The following is a 16,732-nucleotide window of genomic DNA, read 5'->3' as shown; positions in this document are numbered from 1 at the left end:
ATCCCCCAGGTTTTACTGACCCCCAGAGGTGTCACTGCCAGGACATGCCCGCACTGGGTTTGTCCATGATTCTGAAGCCACTGTGGCGAGGGCTGGCACTGCTGCGGGGCAGGTGATGTGCCCTCAATGGTGACAATCCGCTGAGGGGCAGGCAGCCCCGGGAGGCGGGAGCGCTCACCCCCTTTGCCAAGAACCAGCTGCCAGAGGGGCGAGCTGCGCTCCTAGCCCAGAGGCCCCGGCCACCCTGTCTCTCTCAGCGCAGCCCGTGCTTCTGAGCGCCCCGCCTGCCTGCTGCTCGTGCGCGTCTCTGCCTCTTTCTGTTGGAGTGGTTTTCTCGCCGTGGACTTCTGTCTTCTCGAGTGGATGCAGGGCCGCCTCTGAGTGAGTCCAGCACCCCTCCCTGCTCTCCCGGGACTGCTGACGCACTGCACCTTCTGCGTACTGACCAGAGAAGAAATTTCTTTTTCTTTTTTCACATCTGCCCTCCACCCTTGCCCCGGCCCCTCAGCAGCCCAGCCGGGAGATTCCTGCCGTAGATGCTCCTGGTTTCCCACACTTCAGATGAGCTCTGCAGCTGAGACTCCGTGCGCCTGCCTGCGTCGGAGGCCAGGGTCAGCAGGGAAGGGCAGGAAGAGGGCAGGGAGGCCTGCTGGTCAGAGCAGCAGAAGCTGGCCAGCACACAGGGCCAGCAGCTCCCCTGCTGAAGGAGCCCGGGCCGTGGGCTCACCCCAGTGCTGGCAAGAACCTTGAAGGGAGAGGCGTGGGTGTGGATGCGAGTCGCAGCCCTGGGGGTTTGCTCCCCCCGTTGTGGCCTGAGTGGTCTGGTTCCATTCTTGACACCAGGTGCCCACTCAGAAGCTGTCCCCATCATAACGCGGCCACCAGAGCTACCTGGCAGGGGTTTGGAACGTCCTCAGGGAGTGGTGGCCGTGAGTGGACAGCCAGCAGAGTGGAGCTTGTCCAGAATGGCCCTCATTTTTGACAGTTTTTGCTCCCTGGCCTGACCGCCTGGCCTCTGCAGGACGCCTGGCCCACACGCTGGCTGACTGCCCACCCCCCAGAGGACAGCAGCCCTGCTTGGGGGCCTAGCCAGCCGTTACTGCCCCTTCCTCTTTCCTTCTCCCCTCTTCCCTCGCTCCTGCCCCTGCCTGCCCACCACCTGTCCGGCCAGCTTGGCCTTGTTTCTCTGTTGCTTCTCCGACTGCAGCCAATTGCCAATGTCCAGAATCCCCAGTTGGCCAGCCAGCCCTTGGACACAGGCTTCTTCACTTAATCTGACTGCTCAGATCAGCCTAGGTTTATTTCAGTGTGACAGGTGGGGCCTCCTGACCCCACAGGCTATGGAAGTCATCGTTCCCAGCATTGCCTTTTCCTGCAAGCATCACGTCTGTCTGAAAGCCGCTACGGGTGAAGCTCTGTAGATCCTAAGTACTGTTCAGGTGGTCATTGTCAGTGGTAACCTGCCCTAAACTGCATTACGCTACCTGGGGCATAGAGGAGTTTAAGTCCCTTTTAATTCTGTCTTGCTGTAGCCAGTGATCTACTTTTGCAGGTAACACCTTTAAGCCTATCAGCACACAGGCAGACCTCAGAGATACTGTGGGTTTGGTTCCAGACTGCCACAGTAAAGCAAACGCCACAGTAAAGTGCGTCACGTGGTGGGGAGGGTAGAGCGCATGGTTAGTAGGCACGAGGCCCTGGGTTCAGTCCTTGGTGCCTCCATTAAATAAGCAAATAAACCTAGTTACCTCCCCCAAAAAACACACAGAAGTGAGTCACTCGAATGTTTTGATTCCTCGGTGCATATAAGTTATGTTTACACTATATGATAGTCTGTTAAGCATGCGATAGCATTATGTCTTTAAAAAAAAAAGGCACACCCCTTAATTTTAAAATATTTTACTGCTAAAAGATGCTAACCATCATCTGAGCCTTCAGGGAGGAGGAATCTTTTTGCTAGTGGAGGGTCTTGCCTCAGTGCTGGTGTTCGCCTGACGGAGCAGGATGGCGGTAGCTGAAGGCTGCGGTGGCTGTTTGCCACCGTAAGGGACCCCCTTTCACGAACAGTCTCTCTGTAGTGTGCAGCATGTCTGATAGCGTTTCCCCCACAGAGTTTCCTCCAAATTTGCGTCCATTCTCTCAACCTTTGTCGCTGTTTCATCGACTTAGTTTTTGTAATATTCTAAATCTTTTGTTGTCATTCCAACAATCTTCACAAGGAGTAGCTTTCCTCTCAAGAAAACACTTTCTTTGCTCATCCGTAAGAAGCAGCTCCTCGCCCACTCAAGCTGTGTCCTGAGATCGGAGCAGTTCGGTCACATCCTCAGGGCTCTGCGCCCGGTTCTCATGCTGCTTCCACCACATCTGCAGAGACTTTCTCCGCTGAAGTCCTCAGCCCCTGCAGGTCGTCCACAGCGGCTCCGATGAACTTCTTGCAAACCCCTGTGAATGCTGATGCTGCGACCTCTTCCCAGGAATCACGAATGTCCCTAGTGGCACCTAGGATTGTAAGCTCTCCCCAGAAGGTCCTCCACTGACTTTGCCCGGATCCATCAGCGGAATCGCTGTCTGTGGCAGCTGGAGCCTCACAAAATGTATTTTGTGAATAATGAGACTTGAAATGACTGCTTGCTCGTGGACTACAGAATGAATGTTGTGTTACAGGCATGAAAACAACATTTATGTCACTGTTCCTCTGCATCAGAGCTCTTGGGTGACCCGGCGTGTTGTCGGTGAACAGTAATATTTTGAAAGGATTTTTTTTCTGTGAGCAGTAGGTCTCAACAGTTGGCTTAAAACATTCTGTAAACCATGTTGTAAACAAATGTGCTGTCTTTCAGGCTTTGTGGTTCATTTGGAGGGCACAGGCAGAGCAGACGTAGCTTCATTCTCAAGGGCCCTAGGGCTTTTGGAATGGCCAGGAGCATTGGCTCCTAGCAGGAGGGTCAGTCTGACCTGTGAAGCTTCGAGGCCAGACACAGACTTCTCTGCAGCTGTGAAAGTCCTAGATGGCATCTCCTTCCCACATAAGGCTGTTTCATCTGCCTTGAAAATGTGTGGTTTAGTGCAGCACCATCGTGAGACCTGGGCGGGACCTAGGGCACCGCTGCGGTGTCTGCCTCGGCTCTGGCTGCCTCACCTGCGCTCGTGTGTTGTGGAGACGGCCTCTCTCCTTGACCTCAGGGACAGCCTCTGCTGGCTTCAGTCTCCTTCCGCAGCGCCCTCCCCTCCCTCGGCCTCCATGGAGTTGGAGAGCTGGGGCCTGGCTCTGGGCGAGGCTTTGGCTGAGGGGCTCTGGAGGCTGGTTTGGTCTTCTGCCCATACCCCTCAGACGTTCTCCATCTCAGCAGTAAGCGTGCTTGGCTTTGTTACCATTCGTGTGTTCGCTTTTAATTTACTTTTCCTTTGCATTCACAACTAGGCTAACCGGTGCAAGAGACCGAGCTTTCAGCTCATCTCAGCTTTCAGCGTGCCTTCCTCACTGAGCTTAATCATTTCTGGCTTTTCATTTAAAATGAGGAAGCATGTGGCTTTTCCTTGAGAAGAGTGTCACTTGAACACTCAGAGGACATTACGGGTTATTAAGCGGCCTGATTTCGAGATCATCGCGTTTCAGGGAATAGGGAGGCCGTGGAGGGAGAGACAGCGGAACAGCCGACCAGTGGAACAGTCAGAGCAGATGACTTTTATTAAGTTCGCCATCTTATGTGGGCAAGTTCGTGGCGCCCCAATTACAGTAGTGACATCAAAGATCACTGATTGCAGATCCCCATAACAAATACATATGATAATGAAAAGTTTGAAATATTGCCAAGAATTGCTACCAAAATGCTACAGAGAAAAGAAGTGAGCAAATGCTTTTGGAAAAATGGTGCCTATAGACTTGCTCAGCGTGGGGTTGCCGCAAACCTGCAATTCGTGAAAGAACGGTACCTGCAAAGCACGCTGACCCAAACGTGGGAGACGAGGCGCGCCTGTGTCTGGGCTTAAGTGGAGCAGACGCAGGTCGTTTTCCCTCGAGAGCCCTCCCCTCCCGCTGTCTGCAGCAGAGTCTTCCTTGGGACAAACACCGGGGGCTCAGTGGTTATCAGACCGCCAGATTTGCTGCAGGAAGCTCTTCCGCCCCGTCGCATCACTGCTGCAGCCACCTGCCGGGTTTCCTCCGCTGCTCTTGTCTCAGCAACACGAGGCACCGCACCAAAGCCTAGGTGGGAGGCAGGGCGTCCTCTGCCTGAAAGTAAGACCCTTCTAGCTGCTGAGAGCTGGGAGCCCCACAGCGCCCCTCTGTCAGCACCTTGTCTGCCTGCCTGCCTCATGCTGACGTGGTCACCCACACCCTGGGGCCTCGTGCTGCATGGCCACCAAGCCCTGACTCTCGGGGGCCCCCCTTCAGCAGCACTTGTCAGTTACGGGGGCAGATCTGCGCTGATACGAAGACCAGGTCACGGTGGTGCATTGACAGCCCTGCCCTCCGCCCTCTGCAGCCGGACGTTGCGGCCTGTCGGTGAAGGATCACATCACAGTCTCAACACAGCGTGGCAGAGATGTAAAACCAGCCCTGGAGGCCACAGAACACCTGGCATAATGCAGCTGGGAAGGACTTGGCCACCTCAGGTTGTGACTGGCACCAGCGTCCTCTAGAGTTCTTAAAATTAACATTGAGTAGTTTTTTAATTGAGAAGAGCTTCTTTTTTGAAGTTAGATTTTGCTGTCTGAATTGGCCTGTCCTCTCCCCGCTGGGCCCCACTGAGCCCGGTTTAGGAGGTGGATTCTGTGCTGCTGCCTCTGAGGCCCCTCCTGTGGCTTGTGGTGGCAGGGCTATGACGTGTGGCCCCCTCCCGTGGCCTGCAGAGGCAGGGCTGTGGCCTGGGGCCCCTCCCGTGGCCTGTGGTGGCAGGGCTGTAGGCTGTGAGCGCTTCAGGACCAGGAGTCACTATCACCAGGGGTGGCGGCTCTTTCAGGACCACAGTTCGTTCTGTGTCCTTGTTTTTTCTCCCGCAGATACAGCCATTCTGAGGGTTGGTGAATGAGGCTCTGTTCTCCGTGGCCTGTACAGTGGCTGTTTCCTGCCAGAGCACAGTTGCTCTCTGCTGTCCCTGCTTGTTCTCTGACTTCTGGCCTGTCTTTGGGTTGAGTTGTGCTCGCCCACAGACTTACGTTCCCCGTGCAGCTGCCAGGCTTCGGCCTGGAGCTGAGCGTGGAGGACGGGGCTGCACCGGCGCAGAGACACACTCAGTGACGCCCTCTGTTTCCCTTTGTAGAGTCCGCTTAGTAGAAAGAGGATCCCCTCACAGTTTGCCGCTAATGGAATCGGGAAAAGTAAGTATTGAAGGAAGCATATGCATTTTCACAGAAACATGAGTCTTAATTTCTGAGCTTTAAAAATTTAAGAAAAATATTACGGAATTTTTTTCCCAAAAAGTTTTCTTTAATGTAATATCTCAGGACTGATTTTGGCCATGAGCGCAGAAATTCAGAATTACAGTGTTTTAAATGAGTCAGTTTTCCTTCATGTGGAGGACATCACCGGGCTGGCACCTCTGTCTTGTTCTGCTCCACATGGCCACTCCACCCAAGGGAGCCTCGGGGTCTGAAGTGGCCTGGCTTCCTTCCCACAGTCCTGCAGCAAGAGGGGCAGGAAAAGGAGGAGCGGGAGGCGCAGGCTGTCAGGAAGTTCCCTCACACTTAAGTACCACTGGGCATGGTCACGCCCAGCTGGCAGGAAGGGTGGGGGTCCTGTGCCGTTTCTGAACACCTGTGGGCCTGGCTGAAACTCAGGGTGTGGCTCCCTGTGGAAGCACAGTGAAGACTGTGGGGGTGGGGGTTACCAGGGACAGCCAGTAGTCCTGCCACAGTGGTGGCATCGTGTGCAGAACTAAAGGGCAAGGAGCAGACCTAAACCTCAGTGAAGACTCTTTTGGAGCCAGTTGTCCGACTTCTTCACTTGACATGGTTCTGAAAGCATCTTCTGCTGTTTTGGACCTTTTATAGTCTGTCTGCCTGACCACCCATCAGAATTCTTGGTTCTGAGTTGGCTCTAGGGTAGAGCTCAGCCTGGTGGGCTGGTAGTCAGACAGGTTCCCAGGGCTTTCTCCGCAGATGTCTCCGTGGACCTCGACCACGCGGCGTTACTTTGCCGAACCGAGACGGCTTGTGTTCTGAATTTCCAGAAGAAGCTTTCACTTCCTGTGAAATGTGGTTTCGGTAGAATTCAGAACACTTCCAAGCTAACCTTCCTTTAAGAAGGCGGTGCTTAATGTCAACATTATGCCGGAAGACATTCCCGGCGGGAGAAGTGGGTGGTGTGGTGAAGAGACGGAGCTGGACATGGTGCCCCAGGCCACGTGGCAGTGACGCCTCTGAGTCCTGGTCTGCAAGCATCGAGCTGTGTTAAATTATATCATTTGTCATGTTTTTGTTCAAATTCTTAATTTTAGGATCACTTTAACACAGGCTCTCTCATTGTAAGTGTTTTGTGTGATTCCGTCATGCTGTGTATGTGATTTAGAGCCATCTACCTTCCAAACCGTTTTAGAAAGGCAAACAGGCACGTGGCATGAAGACATCCCCATCTGTCCTTCCACTGACGAGAACGTTCTCCCACGCAGATCCTGCCAGGTGTTCGGATCATAATTGCCAACCCGGAAACGAAAGGGCCGTTGGGAGACTCGCACCTGGGTGAGGTGAGTGAGGGGCCCATGAGCTTTCCGGGTTATGGGGCGGAAGCTCCTTGAGGGGTATAATTCCCTTCAAAGACTTGAGAGAAGAGAAGACAGCGTGTGGACTGAGGTTTGCCTCCTCTGCTGTGAGAGCCTCCTCGGGAACTCGGCGGAGTAGTGTGTGGAGGGAGTCAGGCCACCACCTGGGGTCACAGCCGTGTCCACAGCAGTGGCAGGCGGGCGACAGCAGGGGTTTATTTGGGTCAGAAGGTCACTTCTGCTCTCCTTCCCGTCTCCAGCCAGCCATGTCATGCTTCTGCCTTCTCCAAGGTTCTCCGTTCGCCCTGGTTAACTTGCTTCTTCCAACACATCTGCCTTCTCGCCCGTTTTCCCCTCCAAGGCCAAGCACACAGCGACCTTCCTGCCAGACCTCCTCACCAGGGCCGCCCGCTGTGTGGTCAGCTTCCCCTTCCTTGACCCCTTGCCACCACACACAAAATGCAGCCGCAGCTGGCATCCCACTGTCTTCCCAAACAGCAGCCCCGCCGCCGTGGGTGCCGGGCGCAGTGGGTGAAGGAGTGAGGACGCGACGGGGCCGGGTTCTGCCCGCCGCACCCTCTCCACACCCTGTCTTCCTGGGCTGATTCTGGCCTCTCACTCGACTCGACTCTGCCCATATGACAAGCAGAACTGAGATGATAATTCCTAAATGAGGTCTGTACAGAGTTTTTCCTCTAAACCCCTTCCTAAGAGTGAAAGTGGGCTGTAGCCCCTGCTGTCCTCACTGTGGGCGGCCTTGCCGGGGCCTGAGAGCCATGTGCTGGGGAATCCCCTTCACTCAATGGGAGACCTTGTGTCTGAGAGCAGAGACAGTGTTCACCCTCCTTGTTGGACGCAGGGCTTCCTTCCTGTTGACTCCCTGCTCTGCGGGGCGTGGGGTGCACAGTCCAGACCGGCCCCTCTGACCACACTGCACACACGGCGGCTGTAGGGCGTTTCAGGGGCGAGTCGGCGTAGCTGGTGCCTCGGTCGGCACTCAGTGTCAGCATGTTTCCTTCTTGTTTCCTCAAATACCACACTTGGGCATTGTGGTTCCCTGTTTGGTTTTTTTTTTTTAATGTTTTTTTTGTTTTGTTTCATTTTTGCTTGTTTTTTAGTTTTGTTTTTTTTTAATTGAGGTGTAGTCAGTTTATAATGTTGTGTAAATTCTTGGTGTACAACACAGTATCATACATGGGTATACATATATTCATTTTCATATTCTTTTTCACTGTAAGCGGTTACAAGATATTGAATATATTTGCCTGTGCTCTGCAGTATAAACTTGTTTATCTATTTTATATACCAGTCAGTATCTGCAAATCTCGAACTCCCAGTTTATCCCTTTCCAACCCCCTCCCCTCTGGCAACCATAAGTCTGTATTCTATGTCTGTGAGTCTGTTTCTGTTTTATATATAAGTTCATTTGTCTTTTTTTTTTTTAGACTCCACATATGAGTGAGATGGTATTTTTCTTTCTCTTTCTGGCTTACTTCATTTAGAATGACATTCTCCAGGGCCATCCATGTTGCTGCAAATAGCGTTGTTTTATCATTTTTTATGGCTGAGTAGTATTCCATTGTATAAATATACCACAAGTTCTTTATCCAGTCATCTGTTGATGAACATTTAGGCTGTTTCCATGTCTTGGCTACTGTAAGTAGTGCTGCTGTGAACATTGGGGTGCAGGTGTCTTTTTGAATTAGGAGTTCCTCTCCCAGGAGTGGGATTGCTGGGTCATATGGTAAGTCCAATTTAGTCTTTTGAGGAATCTCCGTACTGTTTTCCATAATGGCTGCAGCAAACTGCATTCCTACCAGCAGTGTAGGCGGGTTCCCTGTTTTTTGATGTTACATGCTATCCCTCCTGGTTTGTTTGTGTCGTGTTGTTTTATTACAATGTGTTTACAAAAGTATGCAGACCAGGTGAAAGGGAAAAATAAATCATAAAACTCTTCAACATTTTTCGAGGCTGCTTTTTAGAAACAGTCACTTCATTTGAATAAATACAAGGAAGCTCACACAGCTCTGTCCGTTGGCTGTGTTCGGTTTGAAAGCCCCCAGGCAGTCTGCTCTAATGGAGCTCTCCATAGGCCGTGCTTAGTCGTTTGCTCAGCCGTGAGCTTGCTCTCCCGCCTTCTTTTCAGTAAACTGTGGCTCCAGTGTCCCCTAGAAACCCGAATGCCTCGTTATCGCAGGCCAGGGCACTTTCAGTAGCTCGGGACGTGGTCTGCTGAGCTATACTAGTTGTTTCTGCCCTGGCCACCACCTTATCCAGTTGTGTTTTGCTTCCTCAACAGATCTGGGTTCACAGTGCCCACAACGCCAGTGGTTATTTCACTATTTATGGAGATGAATCCCTCCAGTCAGATCACTTCAACTCAAGATTAAGTTTTGGAGACACACAGACAGTCTGGGCACGAACAGGCTATTTGGGGTTCCTGCGGAGAACTGAACTCACTGATGCAAATGGAGGTGAGAGTCCAGACAGGCTGCGGAAAGGTCCCCAGACCCTGGAAATCCATTTGGGGTTTGGGGTCCCCTTCCCAAGCTCTGGGCCCAGCCCGTGTCCACAGAGGAGCAGCAGCTCGGAGGAGCTGGCACCAGGCACAGGTGGTACTTGGAGCAGAAAGTCTTTGCTGATTCTGGAATCCCTTCTCCACTCCTTATTCTACCAAAAGCAGAGGCAAGACTTGGGTATTTGACAGGAATGGGGGCTGAGGTTTCTTGGTGAGACCCGCCATACCCGAACCCCAGGAGATGAGCTTCTAGACGTCAGAGAGGCCCCCTGACCCACCTGCGAGGGGGCGGCTGCACTAACCTGGCTGAACTGGCATGAATTTAGGGGAAAGGTACAGAAACATTCAGGCATTTCCAATCTGGGAAAGTCGTGGACTGTTTTATTTGAGGTTGCTGTCATGGCTCCTTGAAGAACCAAGCTTGGAGACACCCAGACCCCCCAGGAGGCAGGGCAGGTCTCGTCCTGCAGAGCCCAGTGGCTGGACCGGTGGGCTCCCCGGCTCCACCCTGGTCAGAAGCCAGCAAGTAAACGCCTCCATCTCATCTGGCTTCAACTGGAAAATACTTATTTTCTGGTATTTTCTATGCCGGTCACTTCTCCCAGCCCCACCCTGGCACACTCACCACCGTGAAGAGTAAGGAAAGACGTTCAGACTGCATGTTGTCATTACCCCAAGTTTGCACGACTGATGAGAATCAGCGTGACAGCCGCACGAGCTCAGGGAAGCTTTGTGGTCTCACATTCTCAGGGACTGCGCGCTGTTTTCCCGCTCAGACTTAAGACCTCACATGATGGAAGCAGAGGGGTGGGCGGAGTCTTGGCTGTACCGTGTCTTCAGCCTGTGACCCTGGGGTGCGGGGCCGCTGAGGGGTGGACGGTGGCAGCCGACAGCAGCACAGGGGACGGGGACGTGCAGGTGGAGCCAGGGCCCAGGGCCTGCTCCTGGGAGCCTCAGGCTGTAGGGGCCCTGGTGGGGGGATGCCGTGTCCGAGCTCAGCCGTCTTCTCTTTGCGTCTCTTTTGCGTTCGGGGCAAGTGTTCATCTTTTTCTTTCTAAGTGGCTTGAGCGGTACTGTGGTGATGCTCAAGTGGTTTCTGTCCCCTGAGCAGAGCGCCATGACGCCCTCTACGTGGTGGGGGCCCTGGATGAGGCCATGGAGCTGCGCGGCATGAGGTACCACCCGATAGACATCGAGACCTCGGTCATCAGAGCACACAAGAGCGTCACAGAATGGTGAGGCGTGGCAGCCGGCCCAAGGCATGGGGTCCTGGGGGGCAGGCTTCCCAGGGGGAGCCGCACCTCGAGGGGTCAGGAGCAGCTGGAAGGAGCCCTCCTGGTCAGTCGGTGCTTTTCCGGCTGGGCAGCATTTCCAGGAAGCCATGTTGGCGTTTACTTGGTTTTTTGTTAAGGAAAGCATTCTGTAGGGGAAAACAGACTGTACTCATACATGACAGGCACGGGAAATGCCACGTGGGACTGTCCACGTGGGAGGCATAGCCCCAGCGAGCCTGAGGCCCCAGGAGAGGCCGTGTTCCCTGGCGTCACGGGCTGTGGGTGACAAGTTGCCCATCTCAGCCTCCCCTGGGGGCAAGAGGTCTGGGGGGCCTGGTTCACCCCAGGGCTGGGCTCTGTTCCTCCCCTTCCCTGGCCATTTGGCTGGCTGTGATGTGCACGTGGGCCCAGATTGTGGGCCGGCCTGAAGGCTACAGCGCGACCACCTTCTCAGGTCCCTCTTATGCAACTTTTGAGGATGAAAGGTGGCTGCAGGGTTGTTGGGTACAGGCCTGTTTGCTCCCGTGGTCCCTGAGCTGGCAGAGGCCTGGTGGAGATGGTCTGCACACCAGGGCAGGATCCCGGCAGGGTGCCATCTGAATCTCGGAAGCAGTCTTCCTAGTGGGTGGGCTGGTCCGGGAGCGGTGGCAGCATCTTGTCACTGAATGCAGGCGGGTGTTTGTGGCCACACTGAGCTACGCAGAGGCCTTGTTGGACAGAGGTCCGAGGGGAATGGGCAAGCTTCAGAGCTGGCGGCGACCTGTTTTTCAGAACAGGCAGGCCGGGGCTGGTTTGAAACATGAGCTCCCAGTTGCCAAAGCAGCCTCTCCACCTGAGTGAACACGGAGACGATGGGAGCCCAGCCCAGAAACAGGCAAGGCGAGGGCCCGCCTCAGTGCCTGTCCCAGTAGCTGTAAATACCAGTCACAGCCTCGTGTGTTGTATTTTTAGGAAAGTAAGCCTGACTGGCTTGCGTTCCTCCCTCAGGTACTTTCTGTCTGGTTGTAAAAGTGCCATTTCCAATTTAAAAGTGTGCGGCACAGGCACCCCTCGTGGGTTCCTTGTGTCTGTTCTGAGTGTCACTGCTGTCCCTGCCATGAGGCCACCGCCTCGTCTGCTCCCCTGTGGCCCCAGGAGGAACGGACAGCCATGCTTTTGTTGCGACAGGCTTCAATCCGTCGGTTTCTGTGCAGCAGAGCTGCTCTGTTGACATTTCCCTCCCACCCTGCCAGTGATGTCTGCGTCAGCTTGTCAGCTCACGTGGAAAGAAAGTGGCAGTGATAGCCTGTGGCTTCCTGGCAGACCTCCTCCTCTGCACCACGGAATCCGAGCCCATCCAGATGTGGTGCGACGGATTCACGTGCCAGGATAAGGCTGCCCGAGGGGCTGAGAGTGTGACACGTGTGGGCGCTCGAGGGCATCCCCATGCCCAGGGCTCGTGTCCTGGGACGGTGCTGGAGCAGCTCTCAGCAGGTCCTTCCCTCGGGTGTACACGCACGTCCCAAAGCAAAGCCCAGAGGGAGGGATCTGTTGGACACGTTCTGCAGCGTTTACCTGTCATTTTAGTGTGTGTGGGGGCCAAGCTGAACAAAATACATGTCTTCTCCTAGTAGACGTTCTCGCACACTTCAGAAGTGCTTTCCCAAGTGCTTCCTGCCCGTGAGGAGGAACCTCCTATGTGTCTGGCGAGTGAAAGCAGGTCCCAGCGCCCCTGTGGGGTCCGGAGCCAGGGCCATGCGGGGCAGGGCCTCCGTGAGGTTCTGCGACTTTGCAATGTGAAGCGTGGGTCCAGGCTTCTACAAACGGCAGACACGATACTGCTGTGGCCCTCCCACTGAAAGACCCAGAGAGGACACTTCCGGGTGCGTCTCTGACGTCTTCTAGGAGCTATCCCCCACGTGCAGCTTGCCTCGTCCTAAATTCAGTGCTTCAAGCAGTGATCGGTTCCGTGCCCCATGCTTGTGGTGACGGCTGAGCGGTCTGAGCTGGCGCGGCCGGCCCAAGGGCCAGCGTTCACCTCCTGCTGTCTTCTCTTGTGGCACAGGCGAGTCAGGACCAGCCCCAGCCCCAGCCGTCCCCCCATCCTCCCAACCAGGGCGCAGGACAGACTACTTGCGTGCGGACCCGGGAGGGCGGGGCGGGGCTGTGCCAGGGTGATGCCCGAGCCGGCTGGTAGGGGGTGCGGAGACGGTCGGGGACCAGCAGGCCTGAGGAGGCCCAGTGCTCAGGCAGGTCCGCAAAGAGCTAGGTGGTTGCGAGCCCCCCTGCACAGTGATGGCTTCTTTCTCTCTTCCAGTGCTGTGTTCACCTGGACGAACCTGCTGGTGGTGGTGGTGGAGCTGGACGGGTCCGAGCAGGAAGCCCTGGACCTGGTGCCCCTGGTGACCAACGTGGTGCTGGAGGAGCACTACCTGGTGGTGGGGGTGGTGGTGGTGGTGGACATCGGCGTCATCCCCATCAACTCCCGGGGCGAGAAGCAGCGCATGCACCTGCGGGACGGCTTCCTGGCCGACCAGCTGGACCCCATCTACGTGGCCTACAACATGTAGACTCTCCCGAGACGCACGCAGGCTCCTGGAGCGGAGCCTCGGCCTTGCGCCGGGAGCTCCCAGCGCCCTGGTGGGCACCGGGATGAGACGTGGGACGTGAAGCTGGTGCAGAAGGACTTTGCGTTGCTGCCTTCAGTTTGTTAGAAAAGCCCATTTCAAAACTTTTTTTTTTTTTTAATTATTGGATAATAAGTGCTTTCTTCGTAAACGTGGTATTTTGTTAAGCCAAAATAGCAATTAAAACATTCTGCCCTCCCGATGGGTTCTTTTAAGCAGTTTATGTAGTGTGACAAAGAATTGTTTTCTCTGTTTTAATGGTCATGATATCTTAATGACATGGACCTGCTACTATTTAAGCCATTGCTAGAGCTCATCCTTCTAGGAAAGTCTGTTGAGGTACGAGTACACCTTCCAGTTAGCTTTTAGCAGCTTCCTGTCAGAAACATGCTGAGGAAGCAGGCTGATACGCGGCCTGTGAAGTTAGCATAGAGTGAGACGTTATAAATACGGTGAATTTTGGCAGTTACCTTGCAGATATCTTTGTACTAAACTAAAAAGATAAAATAAGTTAACTTCATATGTAATTATGTACAAAACGTTTAATTTATTTTGATCTCTTTAGAAGTATAACAGAGAAAACATTCAAGAATATTAAAGTCTTGTAATGTTTGCTAATATAAAAAGTGTTGTATTATCTTGCGTGGATAGCATCCCAGCAGATATATATGAAATATAAATTCACTAAGAACTAAGGAGATTTTAAAGTTTAAAACGCAGAGCCTGTCACTTGCATGGTGTCCCTCACTGCACTGTAGATCCAGAGACTCGCCCACCTGGCTGATGGGAGCGCGAGAGCGGTCCTGCGGCCAGGGCCCAGCCTGTGCGCTCCTCGCAGAGCCAGAGCCCCGCCGGTGAAGGGGCCGCCTCTCCCGGTGGGGACTGGCGCTGACTGTGCACCTTCCCTCCGCGCTGGCCTGGGAGGCGGGTGGCGAACAGCACATTCTCGGCTGCAAGACTCCGTTGTACGATGTTTCCGTCACTCCTGTTACTGTCACCCTTCTGGTCCTCGGTATGGAAAGGAATGTCACCCTGCGCTGGTGTGTGTTGATTCCCTCAGATGGCCTCTATGTGTAGTGGACAGTGTCCACACGGCCAGCTCTCCGCAGCTCCCGAGCCAGTGTGACTGCCGGGGAGCCACCGGCAGGAGCCGGAGGGCCCCGCCGCCCCCTCACCTCCACCGAGACGCGCTCCTCTTGCTGCTGCTGCTGCCGCCGCCGCCTCACACAGCCCCTCGCTCTGGATGCAACTGGCATCTGTGTCCCGCCGAGGAGGGGGATCTGCAGTCCAAGCAAGCCCGACCCTCCGGCTGTCCCGGCGTGACGGCGGGCCGCATGGTGGCAGTGGGCTGTGCGGTGGTCTCTGTCGGCCTTTGCTCTGTGTGCTGGCAGCGAGCGCTTTGTTGCGAGGAGTTTTGTTTGACTTCTGAGACCCAAGGCTAGTTGTTGTTGGAAGTTTAAGTGACATTTTTTTTTAATTTGTCTGCATGTGGGGTGCACCCCTCCATCTCCACAAAGCATTTGAGTTTTAAGACATTGTTGGACTTCATTGCTGTGTGTGAATATTTCTCCACATGCTTCAGATACACATTCCTACAGGCTCTGCTTCCCAAGGGGGAGCCCCGCCACACACAGACGAGACACGTTCACACGCCCACTGAGCGAGAGGGGAGGGTCGAGGTTTCGGATCAGACACCGATGAGGAAACACAGCCGCGGGGGACCCCGCGGTCCAGCGAGGTGGTGTGAGGGCCGTTGGTGACGTCCTGTCATCCTGTCAGCGCTGAGGTCCAGAGGGCCTCGAGTTCTGGGATTACTGGGATTCGAGTTCTGTTGTGCGAGAAAAGGGGAAGGAGATGCTGAGTACCGCCCGCTTCAGCAATAAAGGAGGACCGTCTGTGTGGCAGTTGTGCCGTGGACCAGCTACTCGTGGGAGCGTCGCCAGTGTTTGTCTTGTGACCTTGTGCTTCTGGTGTCAGACGGAGCCGTGCCGTCGGCCTGCACAGAAGAGGGTGGACAGTGATCTTGGAAGCTCCGACCAGCCCGACGGGCGGTTTCCTCATGGTGCTTGTTTACTGTATCTAATCCTGCTCGACACTTTACCGGAGGGGAACCCCCTTTACCAGGGGCAGGCTGGCAGCGTTGCTGCATAGAGCGTGGTGCCTGGTCAGAGGTTCATGCACTCGGCCAGTCGCAGTCTCAGACAGAATCCCCGTGTGCGACGGACAGCAGCCTTCCCGTGTGTTAAACGCCAGTGAGCTTTGTGCATCTGTGATGACGCCTGTTTTATATTCAGATGAACAAATAAAAGCTTTTATTTTTGTTGCTCTGAAAATAGCGGTTTCTTAATTGGTCCCCTGGAAAACTGGGCAGCTTCCATCCCAGGAAGGAGGCGACTCCTCCCGGGAAATGTACCTGACTCTGTTTACATAATCTGTTGCGTTACTTATCAGTACAGATGATCACACTTTGAACAATGTTTAAATTTTGATGTGGGCATTTATTGCTAAAAAAATTCCTATGGCAACAAATGTTTTGTGAAATGTTTTTTTTTTAATTCTTTTAAATATATCTAAATATATTTGTTCACATTTGCTGCAAGTGTACAGCTTATTGGTGACTTGTAGGGACAAAGAGTAAGTGTGAGTCTGGTGTGCAAATCCTTTCTGTCAGCTCTTGGCAAGAAGCTCCCGTGTCGGGACGTAGGTCTCGCTGACTGTTCCCACCCAGATTGTCTTTGGTTTTGTCTTGGCTTCGTCTTTTGGAAAGCATTTAACGGGGTTAACGGACTTCCAGCCTAATGGTTAGGAAAGGACGTTTTGTACACATGAAAATTGGTAGAACTGAAGTTCTGTGCACAGATCACCAGGCCTAACCTAAGTGCTTGTATTCAAACTCCTCTTGTCCCCTGCCCCCCACTTGTGTCCCGGCCTGTCCCACACCAATTGGGGATGTGAAAGGGGGGGGGGGTCACTGAGTGACTCAGAACACTGCGGACATAGAACTGCCCCACGTGGCGTGCTTTGGGCAGCGTGCGTGTGTGGTTTCTTCCCTGGCGCTGAGGTCTTGGGGCACAGTCAGGAGTTGGTGGGCTGGTCGATTGTCATTCTGGGTCTTACTGTCCTCGCTGACGTCTTGGTGCCCTGAGCCGGGTGGTCTGCCCACCGCGAGGGACCTGGTGACTCTGCTCCTGAGGAGAGAAGTCCTGCTCCCTTAACACCCACGTCTTCTGTGACTTGTGGCCTCTACTTAACATCTTCTCGGCAGAACCCACACCCCTGGCCCCCACGGATGGATTTACCCCGTGCTTTCTCCCTCCCTCAGGCGGGCACACTGGGTCCCGTCCAGCAGTCTACCTCTTACTGTCTTTCAGTTTTTAAGGTTAATCTGTAAACGAAGAAACTGGGAGAGACGGAGAGACCTGGGCGGCTGTGCCACTCTGGGCAGTGCTCACCCCAGTTGGCTCCCCCGGCTGCTGTGGTCTCAGTGACCCCTTGGTTCATCCCCACCAGGCTGGGACCCTCGAGGGTGCAGGGGTGTGGCCTGCACCTGGGCTGGCACACAGCTGGCCCCCTCTGCAGCTGGGCCAGTGGCCTCCCCAGTGGCCATCAAGCTGGAAGGCAGGCCTGGAGAAGCCG

The 16,732-nt window shown here is 54.4% G+C and overlaps 1 protein-coding gene across 8 annotated transcripts in view; it reads left to right on the top strand.

The window, feature by feature from the left end:
- Positions 1–15,695, top strand: part of DIP2C (disco interacting protein 2 homolog C) — a 274,349-nt gene extending 258,654 nt beyond the window's left edge. For all 8 annotated transcript variants that reach the window (XM_064479267.1, XM_064479266.1, XM_064479271.1 and 5 more), the window contains 5 exons: positions 5,262–5,319; positions 6,609–6,683; positions 8,998–9,172; positions 10,328–10,451; positions 12,787–15,695. In XM_064479267.1, coding sequence (XP_064335337.1) covers positions 5,262–5,319; positions 6,609–6,683; positions 8,998–9,172; positions 10,328–10,451; positions 12,787–13,039 — 685 coding nt within the window. In that variant the 3' untranslated portion in view covers positions 13,040–15,695. The remainder of the gene's footprint in view (positions 1–5,261; positions 5,320–6,608; positions 6,684–8,997; positions 9,173–10,327; positions 10,452–12,786) is intronic.
- Positions 15,696–16,732: the final 1,037 nt, after the last annotated feature.

This window comes from Camelus dromedarius, chromosome 26 (assembly GCF_036321535.1).
Source record: "Camelus dromedarius isolate mCamDro1 chromosome 26, mCamDro1.pat, whole genome shotgun sequence".
NCBI lineage: Eukaryota > Metazoa > Chordata > Mammalia > Artiodactyla > Camelidae > Camelus > Camelus dromedarius.
The sequence above is the reverse complement of the archived record's forward strand: the minus strand, read 5'-3'. Positions and strand labels throughout refer to the sequence as shown.